At 45.8% G+C, this 18457-nt stretch overlaps 2 protein-coding genes across 2 annotated transcripts; both read right to left on the bottom strand.

The window, feature by feature from the left end:
* Positions 1-1061: 1061 nt before the first annotated feature.
* On the bottom strand, positions 1062-3279 carry LOC103969775 (glycosyl hydrolase 5 family protein-like). The gene is made up of 4 exons (XM_009383424.3): positions 2758-3279; positions 2273-2520; positions 1679-2199; positions 1062-1602 (listed from the first exon to the last, which is right to left on the bottom strand). Exons 1-4 carry the CDS (start codon positions 3163-3165, stop codon positions 1172-1174), a joined length of 1608 nt encoding a protein of 535 aa, XP_009381699.3. The 5' UTR covers positions 3166-3279; the 3' UTR covers positions 1062-1171.
* A 1073-nt stretch (positions 3280-4352) lies between these two features.
* On the bottom strand, positions 4353-17170 carry LOC135583855 (protein-tyrosine-phosphatase MKP1-like). The gene is made up of 2 exons (XM_065129111.1): positions 14829-17170; positions 4353-4697 (listed from the first exon to the last, which is right to left on the bottom strand). The coding sequence occupies exons 1-2, from the start codon at positions 16878-16880 to the stop codon at positions 4614-4616; spliced, it is 2136 nt and encodes a 711-aa protein (XP_064985183.1). The 5' UTR covers positions 16881-17170; the 3' UTR covers positions 4353-4613.
* Positions 17171-18457: the final 1287 nt, after the last annotated feature.

Raw genomic sequence — 18457 nt, forward strand, 5'->3', positions numbered from 1 at the left:
CAACGAGATAGAGGGAGAGAGAGTGAGGAAGGGAGAGCCTTGTTTGTAGCAAGAAGAAGATTATGATATCATCAAGAATTTATTGTGAGATGAATGATTTTATTTATTGATGTAATGTATTTATATAGATTATGAGAGATAGATTTCTCTCAATTATATGCTTAAATCATGTACTTAAATTTATGATTGATTCTTAAATCATAAATTAGTTAAAGATCAGAATATATAAGGAATATAAAGTCTTTTTATATTTACCTGTATCATGGTTTTTATCCTCATGAACTTATCTACTGAAACAGTCGGTAAGACCTTGTCGCGGAGAAATCGCGTCTACGTGCCATGAACTTAGTGCATTGTCAGAGCGAAAGCTTCGATAAATGAACACACAACTCTTAATGGTTGTCCTTGAATTGCTTGCTAACCACTTGTCGTATGCATCGATTTGGATCGTAAATCGCAGGAACTCTATCGAAACTACAAAAGATAGCAGCTGCAGATGTTCTACTGCGCATTCTGCAATTTGAGATTTATATTGTCTCACCAATCAATGTAAACAGATTTCCTTCGGATCGAATATGGTTTAGACGATGATGTCTCATAGTGTGTCAGGATTACGATGAAAAAGTCCGGTTTGCGCCTCTCGGGCTTATCGTTATGGATAATTCCGGTGGAGATATCGTCGATCTGAGAAGCATCATTTCTCTCTCAGGGTGTGCGATTAAGATCCAAGCAAGAAGTCCGGGGCGATTCAGAGCATATTCTAGTACGTGGCCTGTTTGCTGCTCGGTAGATAACTCTGAGGTGGAGTTGAATTACGATCCTAACAACGGGTTACTGAGTTTTCATCTTTCAGATGCCCACTACAAGAACAGCTTTAGCTATGTTAGGATTAAGTATCTCAAGTTTCGCAGACCAAGTTCCAATCTTTCTTAGTTTTTGCCATGGCTCTAATTCCATTTGATCTATGATTGAACAGAACATTACCAGATGAATGAATCATCAAATTCTATACCATGAAAGGTGGTCAGAAATGAGCATCGACATGCTCTGTTTTCCTCGACTACATGCCAATTATTGTTCCCTTGCCAATTATTGAGAGAGAGAGAGAGAGAGATCAGGGAATAGCCTTGGCGCTGGTGACGAGCTCTACAGAGAGAGAGAGAGAGAGAGATCAGGGAATAGCCTTGGCGCTGGTGACGAGCTTAAACCACTGGCTCCCAGGATCGCAGTTGGCGTCGTCGCGGAGGCACTTGCATGGATTTGTGACGACGCCGTTCTGGCCGACGTCCAAGCACAGGGTGCTGCCGTCACCGGGCAACGTGGTCGACACATGCATCCCCGAGTCCGAGACCAGATCCCAGGAGGAGCCCGAGTCGCTGCAGCTGTCGAACTTTACAGGCTTCCCTGATCCGGTGGCGCTCACGCACAACGATGAATCTACGGATGTCAAGGTCCGCTGCTGGGTGTAGTGGAATGCTTGCATGTTGCCGTCGCAGGGACCAAAATCGAGCGTGTGGAATGTCAAGGAGCCCTGTCTGACGCAGAGCCCGGTGGATGGGTGGAGGATGATGACATAGGGAGGAGTTTTGGAGACGCCAGGACCTGTATCGAACATTTGGATCGCACAGTTTGTATCCGCTTTAAGCATTGGATCCAAGAAGAGGGGTTCGTCGAGTACCTTGAAATGGCTGTTGCACCGCTCGAACTTTCTGTAGCACAGTCTGGTTTCTGACGCCGGCCCAGTCATATGTTAGCATTCCATAGGACTCCCCCTTGTCGACGACGCCTTCTCGGAGGTAGTAACTCCCTTGCAAGGTCCACAGCGCCCAGTCCACGTCCTTGTCTGCTAAAAACGCCAGGATGCAACCGAAGTAGCGGTTGTCGTTCAGGTTGCCGCCTTGTTGGTCCACTCCATACTCGCTGACGAAAAGCGGCAGCTGCCGGTCCAGCAGAAACCCCGCCCTGGTGTTCACGCTCCCGGAGATGCTTCCGCAGACGTTGTTGGGGTTGCCCTTGACCCATGCGTCGCCGTTGCTGAAGGCGTACCAGTGCAGCTCGAAGACGAGCTTCCGCTGGAAGCTCACATCGACCTGCCTGCTCGCCAGGAAGCTCAGGTCGTTGTCGAAGCTGAGGCCGGATAGCACGATGAGCACGTCTTGGTTGGCGCCGTGCACGGCCTCCGCGCCCTTCTGCATGTACCTGAAGGAGGAGGAGAATTAGGAAGAGTGGGAAGGGAGCGGAAGGATGACGACGCGAAATGACGGTGACGTACGTGAACCAGTCGTCCACGTTCTGTCGTCGACCTCTGAGCTCGTTCCGCAGGCTCATGCCGACCACGTTGGGGGTTCCTTTGAACATCGTCGCCATTTTTATTAGGCCTTGATACCACACATTAGGATCGAAATAAGTGTCTCCGAAGAAGCCATTGCCATCGGAGTTGCTGCAGCACCACCCTGGCTTGCTGATGTGGTTGTCCAGTATCACCATTATATTGTTCGCTCCAAGCTTGGCAACCACAGCCTGCTCAGTTCTCTCGGGGATTAGGGAAAAAAAGGGTCTATATATACACAATATACATTTATTGGGTCAAAAGAAAGGGCATTTGAACCCTGACACATCGGATCTGTGAAAGGTGATGTGCTTTCTGCTGTTCTTGTCCTTGGTTCATGACGATCGTGCATGTTACCGAATGCATTCGAGGAGAAACTTGACGAACTGTGGCTGAAGAGAGAGAGAGAGAGAGAGAGAGAGGGTCACCTTGTAGGCTTGGAGGAGGTTGAGGTCCACGAAAGTGGGGTTGTGGAGGGCGATGAGGGGGATGGTGGCGTCGAGGCCGGCTCTCTCGAAGGACTGCCGGACGGTGAGGGAGGCCAGTGACTCGTCGGTGAGCAGGAAGGTGGGGTAAGTGAGCCGGACGCAGTTGAAGCCCATGAGGTGGATATTCCACGTGATGCTCGCCAGTGGTTGCTTGGACAAGCCCTCCGGCAGCATCAGCTCCAAGTGCGACGGCCAGTTCACGCAGGCGAGCTTGACGCGCCTGCCGGAGGCGTCCACGATCCACCGGCCGTCCGTGAAGAGGGGAGAGGCGGCGGCGAGGTCGTGCAAGGTTGCATGGAGGATTAGACAGATAAGTAGAGGGCCGAGGAAGGAAGATGGCGGCCTCATTTTTTCGGGTTGTGGCAGGTGAAGCGTAGGATTGTTGCAGCAGCAGACCGAGATTTCGATCGTGCATATTTATAGAGGAACACAATACACTGAGACAGAATAGACAATTTAAATTATTTTTTTTTCTAAAATATACTTTTTAAGAAATGATATTTTTTTTAGAGAAAAAAAATATTTTCATCACATTTAAATTATGAGAAAACATAGAATATATAATTTGCTTTCTTTGAAGACATCCATCGACGTAGAACGAGTTCGTGTCCCATGAGAAAACAAAGGAAATCCTTTTATTATGATAATAAAATAAATAAATAAATAAATAAAAGGAAGAAATAACAACAACAACAACAACAATAATAATAATATGGTAAACAAATGAAAACGGTACGCATAGCAAAAAAGTACGAAGAGAACATACCACCGGAAGAAAATATGTGGGTGACTCATCATTTTTGAACTTATCAAAATATATTCACTAACCTTTTATAAGCACAAAAGAAAGGAAAATGTTACAGCAGAGAAGATAAAAATCAAAATCAAGTTTTCATTTACTTTCTATTTAATTTAGAAAACTTCGCTATATGACAACTTATGGGAATTGCAATACACCACTAAGGTAATAAAAAATTACAGATAAAAAAATGATCTAAATGATCTTGCATTAATTCACTTACCAAAAACTTGAAGAACACCTTAGATTTCAAAAAAGATACAAAGAAAATGCTTATTAATTGTGCTCCAGTGACTCGGTTTCCAAACTTTTTTTTTTGTTAAGGTTAAAAATTGATCCAACATCACGCAACAGTGATTTGGAATCAAACTTCCTCCTACCTCACAACAAGAATAACTCATTATTGATGAACTTCTCTAGTGTATTCTGGTTTGCGGGGTAAAACTGCATGAACTTTCCAATGTTAGTCTGACACACAATGTGCAGTAGAGTTAATATGGTAGAAACTAAATCCACCTACTCCTATAACAGAACTCAATTTGGGACTAAATCTGGAATGTGACAGCAGAGATCTAATTCAAGGCAGGGAGGAATAGGATCCATAGGAACTGAAAAGAACTCCCGACACTGCTATCTTTGGCTCAACTAGGTTTCCACTAGCAGAGTGACCATGGGAGGAAGTATGCATACCTTGCTTAGTCAACGTTGAAGCAGCAGTTCCACTAAGTGACATATCTTGTTAGTAACCTGCACAAAAAAGCACAGGATACAATATATTTTCACTTGAAATTATTTCTCTTGTTATTCCTGAATGGCCAGCTCCATTCACACATTTAGTGATGGCTGATGATTTTTAACTGGTTGCACTTGGTATAACACTGTTGCCCTGGTAAATGAAAACAAAGCAAAGAAAAACTTCCATAACTTCCTTAAGGATTAGTGAGTTGGGCATGCTTGAAAGGAAAGTTGGATCTTTCCTAGTAGTTCTCAGTTATCCTCAGCTATGACTGCTTTCTGTAGCCTGGTGGAATGAAAAGATGTGATTCAAAAACTGCTCTGGTTCCTGGCCTTCTCGAATTATCTGTTGAACACACAATAATAAATACGATCAGGTTTCGATCGACAAACATAATGACACTTCCAGAATACATAGAAGGATTAGCTTGACTGATCACAGTTATCAATAATATTAAAGGCTGTACATGCTACATAAGAAAGAGCCAAATCACCAGGCAACTGGTAAATGACATCTTGGGACAGCTAAATCTAAGAATCCACTGAACGAAATGTTATGATTTCACATTGAAGGTACTCCATTTTCTCTAGTTTTTTCAAAAAAAGAAGAATTTTGTGACAATTAATTTTCATAATAATTATTATTCCAACTAAGTCCCTTTTCCACTTTTTGCATATCAGAAACTGCCAACTGCATGGTTATTCACCCCCAAGCTACGATCTCTGCCATAAATCATCTCGCGTTGTCAACTTCCAAAAGAGGATGATAGTAGCGGCAAAGATGGAATGTCAGACAACCTCCTAAATATACAGCATATGTAGTATGGCTAAATATGAAGTTTTGCACAATTTCTCAAAAACATAGAAAAAAATTAAAGAAGAGAGTGTTTGTTAAGTGAAGGGTTTAAAACATAGTAAGAGGGATATATACTTAAAGAGGTTTTATTATGAATCATGCTAATCCAGTAAGATAATTAAAGAGTGAAGCCCAGTACATAAGAAGTAAATTTACACGATAATTATTCAGCCCAACCACATAAATTTAGAAACACGAGTCTCTTCGTGTCATTGCAAATGGTTATTCATGAACAGTACAACTGTACAATATCTCAAGAATGATGGAGTTCATGAATTCATCGAAAGTAAACCTTCATGTAGGGAAAGATGGTTCAATATGAAAATATTACAGAATTCACAATGGAAAAAAAATTGATATCAAATTGCCTAATCAAAAGTTGCAGAAAAGCAGTTATTGTACATATATATTGGTAGAACCTAAAACAAAACTGCAAGATCTTGGAATTACAGAGACCTGCTATCATCTTCACACACTTGACTAAATCTAAATCTAAAAGACGCAGAGGAACAAGTTGAATGAGCACAACAATGTCTGCAATATTGCCTAGTACAGTTCCGTTACCAGTTTGATAGATTACCGATACACGAATCAGGGTAAACCAGATGGTATAGAGCCTTTAATGCTTGGTATGCTTCGTAAAGGCTCGTATAGCCCAGTACAGGCTCTATAACCAGAAGTTCCTTTTTTTGCTTTGTTAAACATTTTCCAAAACTTGATATGTACTAATGAAGCTATTTGCTGTCCAGTAATGAGGAACTCTCTATAATGATTCTTTTTTAAACATAAAAATCTCACTTCCTTGAAATATTGCAAACCTTAACTCATGATAATTTTTAAATAAATATTACTCCTCAATTGCAACATGACCGATGAACCCTTCACAATTTTATTCCCACTAACATTAATTTTAGACACAAAATTGTCTTTACAATTGTCCTTCAAATTATTCTTTAATAGAACAAGCATCTCTCTTCTGGGTGCTCTTCCTGGCTTGTGATACAACAAACTGATTTTTTGAGCTGCAATGATACATATAGCAAATTCTACACGCGTACATGCCATGTCTTGGATCGATATGACCACATTGTATAGCTGCAACATACAATGACATATTTAGGCACCAGAACCAATGCCTAGAAGCTTTCCTGCTTCCTATTTGTACTGGGAACTCAAGTGATTGAACCGCACATTATTTCAGCCTCTTATTGTGTGCCAATGTCCGAGTTAGTTCATGGAAAGTCAGAGTAAAATTAGAGGCTGTCGCCATTGTCGGGTTTTGCAATAATTGAACATCTGGATTACAGTCTATTGCATTACAAGTGTTTTTTATCAAAACAAGCCTAGTCTCAATTTTTGTGTGTAGCACATGATTTATCCAAAAGAGCAAGGTACCAGACGAAGAATATAGGGATTGTCAAATTCAGGTGCTAAATCTGATGATGCATAATTTAGACAAATTATGAACTTTCTCCAAATATATGCTTTCCTACATACAAAATCTAATGCAGAATAAGATTCTTTACTTTTATTAATCACATCCATGCAACTTCTCCTAAGAGGAAGTTGATGATGCATATGCATATGAACATTCTGTGACCTCCAAGACCAAGACAATGTAAACATTGCATTTATATCTAACCTCTGCAACTTGTATAGTCACCAAAATGACATTAACAGGATGAGCTAAATCTCAAAAACAGTAAAGCATTAATCTGAACTAGGTTGATTATATGTGTAGAATCTTGTCAGGAATTGATGATAATTGTTAGAATCAGCTTTAATTAGAAGGCTAATTTAGTATTTTAGGTGTTTAGACATCATATTTGTTTGGGACAACAGTTAGATGAGATTGGTATGGTCTTATTGGCTACAATGGATTAGATATTCCATCTCCTTTCTATCTAGAGCCTGCTTCCTTCTAAAGAAGGTGAGGGGTAGAAGACAGGTTTTCGTTGTGAAGTTGATCAGAGAGGAGAAAAATGAAGAGAAGACAGACAATGTGCATTACCATTAGGAAGACGTCAGGATCCTTTCTAGATTTCTCTTTCTCTATCTCGATGATTGCTGTAGGAATCATCTCTTCACTTTCTGTTAGCAGTATGATTTCACCTTGTTATTATTTTGCTCGTGACTCAAGTATTGTAATCCGATACTTTTACCATGCTGATTATTAAGTTAAGGATGTTTGTTTCTTCACTCCTTTGTGTACTTGAAAGATCTAATCTAAATCGGTAAAAGGTGATATCATTTGCACCATGTCGTAGTTGCTGGAGTGAAAAGACATGGTTGTGGAAGTTTGTAGAGCTTTGAGTGGACATAGAAAGGTAGATAGAAGAAAAAGATGAGAGCCGAGTAAAATAGGAGACAATTAGGACTTAGGAGAAGGGAAGATGCGAACTGTAACGGACAAACTTCTAAACAAGATGTTGGATGTAATGCTTATGTCTGTCCGTTGTCTTTTGGCATGTTCATGCCTTGTATAGTAGGTAGAGGGGCGGTCGAAGGCTTATAAGTCCCATTTTAGTTGGGTTGGTGGCCTCTTTAGGCTTGTAAATAAAGGTTGTGTCATGTGGACACATTCGAGAGCTTTTCGGTCTGTAATGGACCATTTTACCCTTTGTTGTGCAACTATTCAGAGCTTGTAAAGTCTGTTTGTAATTTGCATTGTCTATGAAGTGTTTTTCGGACATGTTTGCTTGTGGATCCCGATTGAGGCGTTCTCTTTAACCCGTTCTCTCTTTTGTTGGTCCTAAGGGACAATGGGAGAATTCGGGGAGGCTGACCTTTGCGGACGGACGCGCGAGGGTGCCGCACGCCTTAGGCAAAACCAGCTAAGGTCGTGACAATATGGTATCAGAGCGGGACAAGCACTCATAGAAACACTTGACATGCAAACGTGGGGGACCTAGCGGGGCTGCGTTGAGGGCAGTCAGCACACGCGCGACCGTTTGAGGGAAAACGGGCATGGAGATGTAGGGAAAAGAGTCGCTCAGAGGAGCGGGCATCTAACATTGGCATTCAGTGGAATGGCCAACCCTTCGCGCAAGAGGCACCACGAGAACAGACAAGCTTGGAAGAATTTGGAGCGCACAAAGGTTGGGATGGCTGAGTTTGAGCTACGGCTCAACGTTGACAACCATACTTGATGGTGCTCTAGGCAGGCGAGGCGCTTGGCAAGAATGAGACCATCCAAGGTGGAATGAGTTGCTCAACGACCAAAAGAGTTATGCAAAGCTCACAGAGGTGAGGGGAATTGCTAACTCGAAGAATTTGGTACTCATGCATGGGCTTGTATGCGGACGATGGAATGTTCGTGGCCATCCCAAGGCGGTCGAGACTCGGCGCCAATGGAGCATTAAAACTTTCTCTTCGGCATGCAAAGGATACGTCCGTAGAAGGCTGAAGTGTGCAACGAGTTCAGCATGTTGCTAGGCCTTGAGGGGTGCAGTGGTGGCTGTATTGACGTGGAGGCGCAATCTAGCAAGTGCGTTTGCAAGAGGCAGAACAATGCACAGTTTGTTCAGCAGATCGGAGTAGTCCAAGGGGATGGTGGTCTCCAAAACGAAGAGAGATGTTGCTCCAACGAGACAGTTATCTAGGAGGGATAAGTCTCGGCACTCCAGAGGGAGAATCATGTGAGACGGACTTCACATGTTGAGGAGGAGTACCTCACGTGGAGTTGTCGCTTGACCTCGCTCGAGAGAATGCATTGGTGGATGCATTGCGAGATCAAGTGGGGGGAGCGACCTGAAGCAACTTAAATGAAGGCACACTTAGAGTCGATATGGAGATCGGACTCAAGGGAGGGCTGACCCGTGGAATGGTGGGCGCGAGGGCCACCATCGACTCAATGCAAGAACGAGGAGCGGAGCAACTTGGGTGTAACTTGGCGAAGTACCCAAGCCGCATGAAGGGAGCCAGCAGTGAAGTTGGAACATGGAGCAGAAGCACAGTGCTTTCCTTAGACAGAGGTCAAAGACATGAACTCTTGCAGAGGCAAGGGTAGGATCATGTTGTTCCATGGGTCCTTCATCCTGACGGAGCGGACTCATCTTGCATGGTGCCAAAGACGAAGGGAGCTTCGCGGCACATGCACCTTAACTCGGAAGAGCATTTGATGGAGGAACTAAGGCGACTCAACTTGCGGAGGCGAAGTTGGGTTCAGAAGGCCTTAGCACGGGGCAAGAGGACGCAGAGGCGGGTACTCTTGAAGAATATGCCACAGTGTTGCCATTTGAGTTGCTATGAAGGAAGCAGTGCGCAGCGGAGATTGTGCTGATAGGGGCAGAGGCCCAGGATCCAGACAATGGTGCACAGATTACAGTGAAGTCGGTGGACTTCGAGAGCTATTAGGCGACGGACTGTCCTAGAGCGGTGCTTCATCTAGGTGTGACCCAGGAGTGGGTGGATGAAGGTCGATTGCCAGAGGAGCGAACAAATTCGAAAGTGGAGGAGACCCTGCGATGTATTGGCAGAGGCCACACATGGAGGGTTCACAATTCGAGTTTATTCCACAAGGATCAGAATGCAATGGAGATGTCACCAGGAGGCGACATGGTGCAGCGGATCGTGGTGGAACAGTTCGTGGCAATGCGATACACATAATCCGTCCCGTGAGGGATTAGATCATATGGAGGTATGATCGGGAGTTACTGGAAGCTCCACTTCGATGAACAACACGACGGCAAGAAGGGCTATGGATTCAAGGAGTGAAGGCCATGGTACCGCAGAGGCGGGTCTTCTGGGCGTGCATCGAATTTTGCATCGGATGAAAGCCTTGGTCATCAGCATATGGGGGCTGTGTTCCACCAAGGGAAAAGTTTGAATGCAAGTACCAGTGAGTTCCATGGGAGGGACTTGATCATACAGAGGTATGATCGAAGCAGCTGGAGAGTTGGACTGCTCCAGAGCTCATATTCGCTTAAGGGAGCCCGACAAGTCAGAGGACAAGGTCGAGTAAGCGAACGTTGCTACCAAGGAAGCTAAGGAGAACAGAATCGGTGCAAACTCTACAACGTGATGGCAGAGGCCATGCATGGGAGTTGCAGTCTGTCTTTCCATCGACCAAACAGACTGCTTGGAGAACACAGAGGTGTTGAAGCAGGGGGTCGAAAGGGGCGAGGAAGCGACGACGAGTCCAGAGGGACTTAGCTACCCAAAATCAAGCATCAGTTAGAATGGAGGTGGACTCAGAGGAGTGCCACGGAGACATCTCTACTGATTGTGAAGAAAAGGGATACAGAGGCGAGGCGACGGATAGTAGGGCCATGGGCATGGCAGCGCCATGGTACCGCAGAGGCGGGACTTCCGTGCAAGTCATTGATCCCTTGCTCTCATGGAGGGAGAGCGCTTGGTCGTGAAAGGGGCCGAGGAGGTGGAGCATGCAGAGGCAATCTCCAAGTACCGAGACAAGGCTGAAGGGCAGAGGCCAAGAAACTTCGTAAGACCGGTGTCAACAAGTTTCTCATCAAGATAGCCGTAAGTGAAGGACTTCGGGTCATGCAAGAGTGCACGACCAAGGAACGAAGTAGGCAGTACGCGGTGCTGTACCTTTGCTACTCAGTGGAGTAGGCGGTAGGGTTGATGGAGAAGACGGTACAATCCCAGAGGCGACCTCATCTATCAGAGAATTACTCCAAGTTGGGGTGAAAACTTCCCGCATTCCAGAAGTTCGATGGCATTGAGAAGGTGAATCACAGTAGCCAACTCAACGCAAGGAGTGCAAACACTTCAAGTACTTCAGAAGTGTGAGCAAAGAGCAGGCGAAGACTAGTAACCAGCTCGATGCATGAAGTACAACCTCGAGGAGGCGGGCGAAGTCAAAGTAACCTGTGCCTTCTCAACTCTTAAGAGAATGGGCGAAACCGAGTACCCCAGTTCTCTTATCTATCCAGCAGAGGAGCTCTGCACAAGTTCAAAGACCCTTCGAAGAAAATGGAAGACAATAGTTGTCAAATCCTCACCAACGGTGATCAGTGCTACTGAGAGTAGATCGTCCGCTTCATTTCCCAACGAAATGCCAATCGAAAGCGGAAGTGATGCGAACCTACTTGGACGTGACAACTAACTGAAAGAAGAGTCAATGAGCAAATTTTGTGGAGGAAGGACCCAAAACTTCAGAAGTTTGCGAGGCGATGCTCGTTAAAGCTCCAACAAGCATCCACCCAGTTCAAGCAGCATGTGGAAATTTTGGGAGACTGGCGCAGAAAAGATGGTCTTTTCCTTCATTTGGTGGATCCGCAAGAATCGACAAGGATCAACACAACTCAGCCAACCCCACACCAGAGTCAGAGTCATTGGCGAGTTGAAGCAGCATGGCGGATCAAAGGTTCGACTACTCAGAAACAGCAGCGGAGAGCAGCTGGGAGCCAGGAGGCGCATTGCAGCTGGAGCAGAAGATTGAAGACTCAGCAAAGGCGAAGAGTTGCAGTGTTCACAAAGGCTTCGACGAGGACGTCGAAGGGATAAGTGGGGGAGAATGTAACGGACAAACTTCTAAACAAGATGTTGGATGTAATGCTTATGTCTGTCCGTTGTCTTTTGGCATGTTCATGCCTTGTATAGTAGGTAGAGGGGCGGCCGAAGGCTTATAAGTCCCATTTTAGTTGGGTTGGTGGCCTCTTTAGGCTTGTAAATAAAGGTTGTGTCATGTGGACACATTCGAGAGCTTTTCGGTCTGTAATGGACCATTTTACCCTTTGTTGTGCAACTATTCAGAGCTTGTAAAGTCTGTTTGTAATTTGCATTGTCTATGAAGTGTTTTTCGGACATGTTTGCTTGTGGATCCCGATTGAGGCGTTCTCTTTAACCCGTTCTCTCTTTTGTTGGTCCTAAGGGACAATGGGAGAATTCGGGGAGGCTGACCTTTGCGGACGGACGCGCGAGGGTGCCGCACGCCTTAGGCAAAACCAGCTAAGGTCGTGACAGAACGGCAAGAGGTCATCAGGTGGGGTTGGATCGGGGCAGCTGCTGTGACGTGTAGGTCGCTGATCTTGCATCCTTGTTAGATCGCATGCCATAGGCGAGTCCCCCAGCACCCAACAAGCAGCCCTCCTTCAGCAGCTCAAATGTTGGCCTGCAAGCCCAGCCCGCCTGCACCAGCCACGGCTAGCAGGCATCCTTGCACAGATCAGCCTGTAAACCATGGCGCAGGAAAGCCTGCTTGCAGACCTAAGCACATCAACAAGCCTGCGCACGTCAGCACAGGGCATGGGAATTCTTGCATGGTCCTTTGCAGGATGTGCAGCCAAGTGCCTTGTTAATATCATGCTTTCCCTGGTGGTCTTTCCTCAATTGTTCGACGTGCATCTCTGATTGCCCATGTGTTGTACAAAGCTATGTACCATCGTGCACACTCTTTGACCAGCCAATAAGACTCCCCTCCACCACGTCTCTTGAGAGACTTATGCTCCACTCCCTTTGTACAGTCACATATGCGAATATCTAGCCAATGCACAAGGCTGCAACCCAAATGCAGCCTCAGCAGGCCCCTGTCCACTGTAATCTCAGCAGAGTGAAGCCCACTGCACCCATAGACCAGGCCTCACATTGTCCAACTTGTATTTCCAGGAAATAGTAGTAGATATTAGCTCAACTTCAGTTATAGGCCAGCCCCACAAGCCAACTTGAAAGCCAGCCGGCAGGACAGCTCTGCAAGCTAGTTTCATAACATGCCTGCCTGTATAGTTGCAATATCCCCTCTCCATTCCCCAACTCATGCTAATGCCCCTTAAATGACACTGTTATCCTCCTTTGTTCCATCCATCTATCTCCCCGGAACATCCCTCCTCTTATCCTCCTCGTCTTCTTCCTTCTTCTCTGCTGCTAGACAATGCCAACATTGAATGGCGGCAGCGTCAGGAGAAGAGGGCAGTGGTAAGAAGAGTGCTCGCAAATGGTGGTGGCAGCATCACAAGAAGAGGGCTCGTGAATCACTGTTTTTGGTTTTCTTTACATGAGTTGGACCGAAACCAGCCAAAACAGGGGAGTGATCTGCGTACTAGTCCACACTCAAATCGGTACGTACAGCCCGTTACATACTGTTCTGGGCGGCACGATAGTCCTTGGAGATACTCATGATAATGGAGATCATGATGTCGAGGACGTTGAGAATCATGATGATTGTAGGTCAAGACAGATCCTAACTTTTTAAGATCTGGAAGTTAAATCTAATATGATCTAATATAATCTCATTCTTATGAACATCATGTCAACTCATTTCATCCGTGCCAAATGCGGTCAACTACTGATGATATTTTATCGACTTGCACTTTTATTTGGTTTGCTAGATGATTACTTATGGATGAGTATCTTCCATGATATATATCCATATATATCAAAAAAATCTATTTTTAGATATACTAGATGTTACATAATGAGCTCATGATGCATGAGATACAAAATCATGAATGAATATATTATGATGATTATGAACATTAATTCCTACTGGCAGCAAATCAATAGTGGTAGCATGATTACCTTTGGCAATTAATGGACCGGGCCGTCAAATGTGACGACCGAATGATATCCTGCTAGGGGAGATTTATTTGTCACCATGGTGGGTGAGACACCACTTCAGTAGTTGAGGGGTGTATGATTTCTCTCTATTGGAGAGTAAAGTCATTCCCATGAGTAAGATGTCTTCATCTATTGTTGGATGAGTGCATCTTGGGCATTCAAATTTAATGCCATTGATGAAGGATGTATGTTTGTGATGATGCATTATTGCATCCTTAAATTCTTCCTCCTTCCCAATTGGTATCTGTTATGTTGTTTTTCATATTTAGTATGGATTTATGGGGGAATTCTTTTGGGACTAGAGTTGGGATGTTGATTGGAGCATTATATACATGAACGACTATATACCTTGGTTGTCAGCTAGCGGATTATTCTATTATGAATTCATTAAAGATTATATATTAAAAATATACAACTCCTAAAGATGAATTTTTGAAGCAGTGATTCATGCAAGGTGCAATTTACTCAGTAGGTATGCAAGTTAAATTGTACCGAAGCATAAAAAATTGATATGGAGTGTAAGCAATTATTGTTTCAAGGCAACTTTAATATGTTTATTACCAGACAAATCTAGCATCCTCTCAAATTTGTAAGTCAATATAAAATACCTGGTCCAAAAAACAAGCCTGTGGGAACTTCAAAGTTTTGGAAGTTTAGGTTCAGAAAAATCCTGCTGCATTATGTTTTTTTTTCCTTTGTATTAAATACAAGTCTGAGGATAGATTCACCCTTGTTTAATGATACAGTCTTCTAATCTCAGTCAATCATAGACAACTAAGTAGTTTGTTCCATTGCAATTAAGGTAGTATAATAGTTAAATGCCTCAATAATCCTAGTTAAAAACAAGTAGTACACAGCTATCATGAGCTGGAATATCCAACATGACACTGCACATTATTCACATGAAAGATCCTATTTTTCTTCAATGACAAAGATTATCAAATAACAAGTAATTATGGATTTCAACAAATAACATATTTTCTGAAAACACTTTGAAGGCAGATATTTCCCTCAAAACAAGACCTCATTTGAAATCAGAATAACGTTACTAGAGCATATAGGTAAAAAAAAGTTCACCAGGTTGAAGAAATTATTGCATACCTGTACAGGAGTATCCATTGGAGTACCCATGCGACCAAAAAACTCAGTGCCAGCCCTATCCAAATATATATGCCCATCTTCTTCATTCCCTCTACCAACTTTATTCCTACTATCTCGTCCTAACCACACATATATTTTCTTCATCATTGGTTTTCTTGAACCCAATTTTGATTCTGATGCTAACAACAAGAATATTGATTCAGAGTCGAGGACACCAGGGTGAACATCTTCCACTTTATCCATATCTGGCCACCTAAAAAGAACCGGATGAATTAATTGGTTATGCTCATCAGCACAATAAGTTTCATCTTCTGCTTCTTCGTCCGGATCAGAAGCACCTAATGAGAGTCGTCGCTCTAAATCAAATGTTTCTTGGTATTCTTCCACTTCAGAAATAAAAGGAGGAGACAGGCACCAGTCCCTCACAATATCTGTTGAAGAGAGCCTTCCTTCGGTATCACCGGCTGATGGCACTAGAAACAGAGAAGGAGCATTGCCACCCCTGCGTTCAGCTAATGATCTCAAATCCTTCCCCTTCACATTTCCAGAACTTGAAGATTGCAACTCCGTATTCAGCTCAGTTTGTGATGCCCTATGCAATTCCGACCTTGGCGGTGACAAATTGTTCCAATCTGAGGAAGATGACGAGTTTGGTGAGAAGGTAGACAGAACCGAAGCAGAATCAGCTGACGAGGATGATGGTGTGGTGCTCGACTCAACCGAGAACGACCCTGGAGATCGAACTGCATTGCTTGCCCGCAGATCCTCCTCTCTAAGACTCCTGCGCTCCACCACTGCCTTTATTATATCCTTCCAGTCCCTGCTTGCGAACTTGCGCCTCAAGCGGCACCAACCACTATCCTTCACAGGGGTTATCGTCTCGGGACCTGTCCACATCTTCGAGAGTGGTGGTGCCGCTCTAGCTCTCGCCGTAGCCCTGCGGAAGATGTCGTAGTCGAGATCATAAAGCTCCACTCTCCTATTTCCAACGATCTCTTCCGGAACGGCGGATAGGGGCTCGTCAGTGAGGGCGGCCCAGAATGCTGCAGGCTCGGAACCCTCGTTGACGGTGATGATAGGACCCTCGGCACGCTCGTAGCGGACGACCTGGAGCGCGGCGGTGGCGGCAGCGGTGGCCATGGAGGGTCCGCAGCAGTGGCCGAGCCAGACGTAAATGGCGGAGGGCACGTGGACGACGAACGCGCCTCGGGAATCGAGGATGCCTGCGCCGTCGGTGGAGCTGAGGTCGACGGACTTGGGGACGAGGTAGAGGGGATCATAGGGGGACTGGGGGGCCATGCGGTAGGCGCGGAGGGCGGCGGAGCCGGGGGTCGGGGGGAGGGCGTGGACGCGGCGCTGGCAGCGGAGAAGCTGAGCGGCAAAGCCGAGGTTGGGGTCGACGGAGGGGCGGACGGCGCGGACAGCTCGGAGGGCGTCGTCGAAGGGGAGGGCGCGGCGCCACATGAGGTAGGCGACGACAAGGGCCGCGGAGCGGGAGGCGCCGCGGCGGCAGTGGACGAGAGCGCGGCCTCGTGGGGCGGCACGGGCGCGCTCGAGGAAGTCAAATGCATCGTAGAGGACCGGGGCGAGGTCCTCAGCGGGAGAGTCGCGGAGCCACAGCGTCCGGTAGGCGAGCTCGCCGCGGAAGTGGTCGGGGCAGGCGGCGCCGGCGCAGTTGAGCACGTGGGTGATGCCGTGGCGGCGGAGGGCCGCGCGGTCACGTGCCACCGAGTCGCCACCCAGATAGACGTGGTCGTCAACGCGGGAGACGTCGCCGTCGCCGTCGTCCGCAGCAGCAGAGGCAGCAGCGGCAGGAGTGGAGGAGGCGGAGGGCGTGGCGGGCCAGTGGCCGGAGTCGTCGGAGGCGGGGCAGGGCCAAGCGGCTAGTGGTGGGGGAGGAGGGAGCGCGAGGCGGCCGGGTTTGGGCGGCCGGCTGGGTTGGGGATTGGGGTTAGGGTTAGGGTTGGAAATCGAGCGGGAGGTCCAGGTGGCTGATCGGAGAAGGGTCTTGCGGGGAGTTCCGGAGGAGGAGGGAGGATCCTCGCCGTCCATAGTATTCTGCTCCGTCTTCCTATCTCAGTGGCAGGGGGAAGAAAGAGTCCATTGCTGATGGAGCAGAGAGAAAAATTGTTTTGGAGAGAGACGACTAGAACAGGAAGAATTCAACGGCGGAGTAAAATTTGGCGGCTGCGAGTTTGCGTTGTCGTCGAATACAAATATGAACAAAAAGAAAAAGGAGAAAGAAAGGTTCGGTGGATTCCTTCGTTGGTTAGTTCATATAATTATGGCTGATGGTGGTGCAGTGGGCAGGGGAAGATAAGGGAAGCAGAGAGAAGGGGGAGGATAAAGATGGGGCTGGTGGTACGGAGCGAGGGAGGGACAGGGGGAGGCTTCGCTTGCCGTGCTTGGGGCGCCTAACGGTTTGACCGACGGTGAGGCGGTCAACGCCATGTCGGCGATGGCCGCTGCCCTCGTTCGTTCGCGACCGTGACGCGTGTGTTGGGGCCACTCAGGTCGCGATGTGAGATACGAATTGCGCACGTCCGGGGTTCGCGACTCCATTCGTCGTAGGCACGGATTCACTTGGCCACCCCGTCTCGAGTTGAGACCGAGGGGACCAGGCCCCGCCAGGACCCACAGGCTTGTTGCAATGACAAGAAGGGTAGGAAACGAAGTGGATAGGAAACTAGTAGCGGTTCCATGAGAGTAAAACTGGAAGGAGAACGCGTATAAGATTGTGGACGGATGACGACGGCATGTTCCCAACAAGCTTTTCAATCGTAGACATTTATCGTCTACTCTTTGATTAAAAGGCTGATTAGGATAACAAATCATCATCACAATGGAAGGAACAAGAAATTACTGGAAAAAAGAGGATGTAATCTGTCACTGTTGCATAGCAAAAACATAAAACCACAAAATAAACAGAATTTAAATCGCCAAAATTCACAAAGTGCAATAATTGATCAAGATTGAACAGTTCAATGTAAAGAATTACAAAGCTGTCAGCAGTTCAACTTCATGTGAAACCTAGAAAGTGGCAGAAGAAAAAAGATGCTCAAGCAAGGAGACAAGTCCTTTCCACAGAAACACGCAACTCGATAAAAGAGTGGGAAAAGAGCAACATCATCATCAGGTCCATAGGCCACATCATGTTTGAGTTCTATACATGTACAATGAAGATTAGAAAGTGCACGAGTGAAGGAAATGGCGAGGGAGAACCTCGAGCAACTTTTAGGTTTCTCAGGTACAGTTCACTACAGCAAAGCTTAATGGCGAAAGGTTTTGTTGTCAAAAGCTTTTATGAATGAGGAACAAGGAAATGACTTTTGACGTGTACAACTACCACCAGCTTAACATTGCAAGCGCATCAAAAGATTTTAAGCTGATTGAGTGTATAACTCTGATGCCAGTAGCTCATCCCAAGATTGCGAGTGGAAACAAAAACTGAAGTTATGATGAATTCGAGTGTCTTAATCTTGGAAAGGATTGTTGCTGCATCTCATTGACAGTGCTCATTGATCATTGCCCTTGCAATAGGTGCTCTATCCAACCCAACCTCTTCAAAATTATCAGTTGAATCCTTTCTTCAAATCCAAGAAGATGAAAATGGATTTTCTACTGTTCTT

Source organism: Musa acuminata, chromosome BXJ2-10 (assembly GCF_036884655.1).
Source record: "Musa acuminata AAA Group cultivar baxijiao chromosome BXJ2-10, Cavendish_Baxijiao_AAA, whole genome shotgun sequence".
In the NCBI taxonomy this organism is placed as follows: domain Eukaryota; kingdom Viridiplantae; phylum Streptophyta; class Magnoliopsida; order Zingiberales; family Musaceae; genus Musa; species Musa acuminata.

Bases quoted from the DNA above. Each gene is read 5' to 3' on its own strand.
- LOC103969775 (XM_009383424.3), bottom strand. From the start codon at position 3,165: ATGAGGCCGCCATCTTCCTTCCTCGGCCCTCTACTTATCTGTCTAATC. The intron at 2,521-2,757 runs GTGACCCTCTCT...AGAACTGAGCAG, and splicing joins ACCTCCTCCAAGCCTACAAG to GCTGTGGTTGCCAAGCTTGG. The intron at 2,200-2,272 runs GTACGTCACCGT...CTCCTCCTTCAG, and splicing joins AACGTGGACGACTGGTTCAC to GTACATGCAGAAGGGCGCGG.
- LOC135583855 (XM_065129111.1), bottom strand. From the start codon at position 16,880: ATGGACGGCGAGGATCCTCCCTCCTCCTCCGGAACTCCCCGCAAGACC. The intron at 4,698-14,828 runs GTATGCAATAAT...TGTGTTCAACAG, and splicing joins CAATGGATACTCCTGTACAG to ATAATTCGAGAAGGCCAGGA.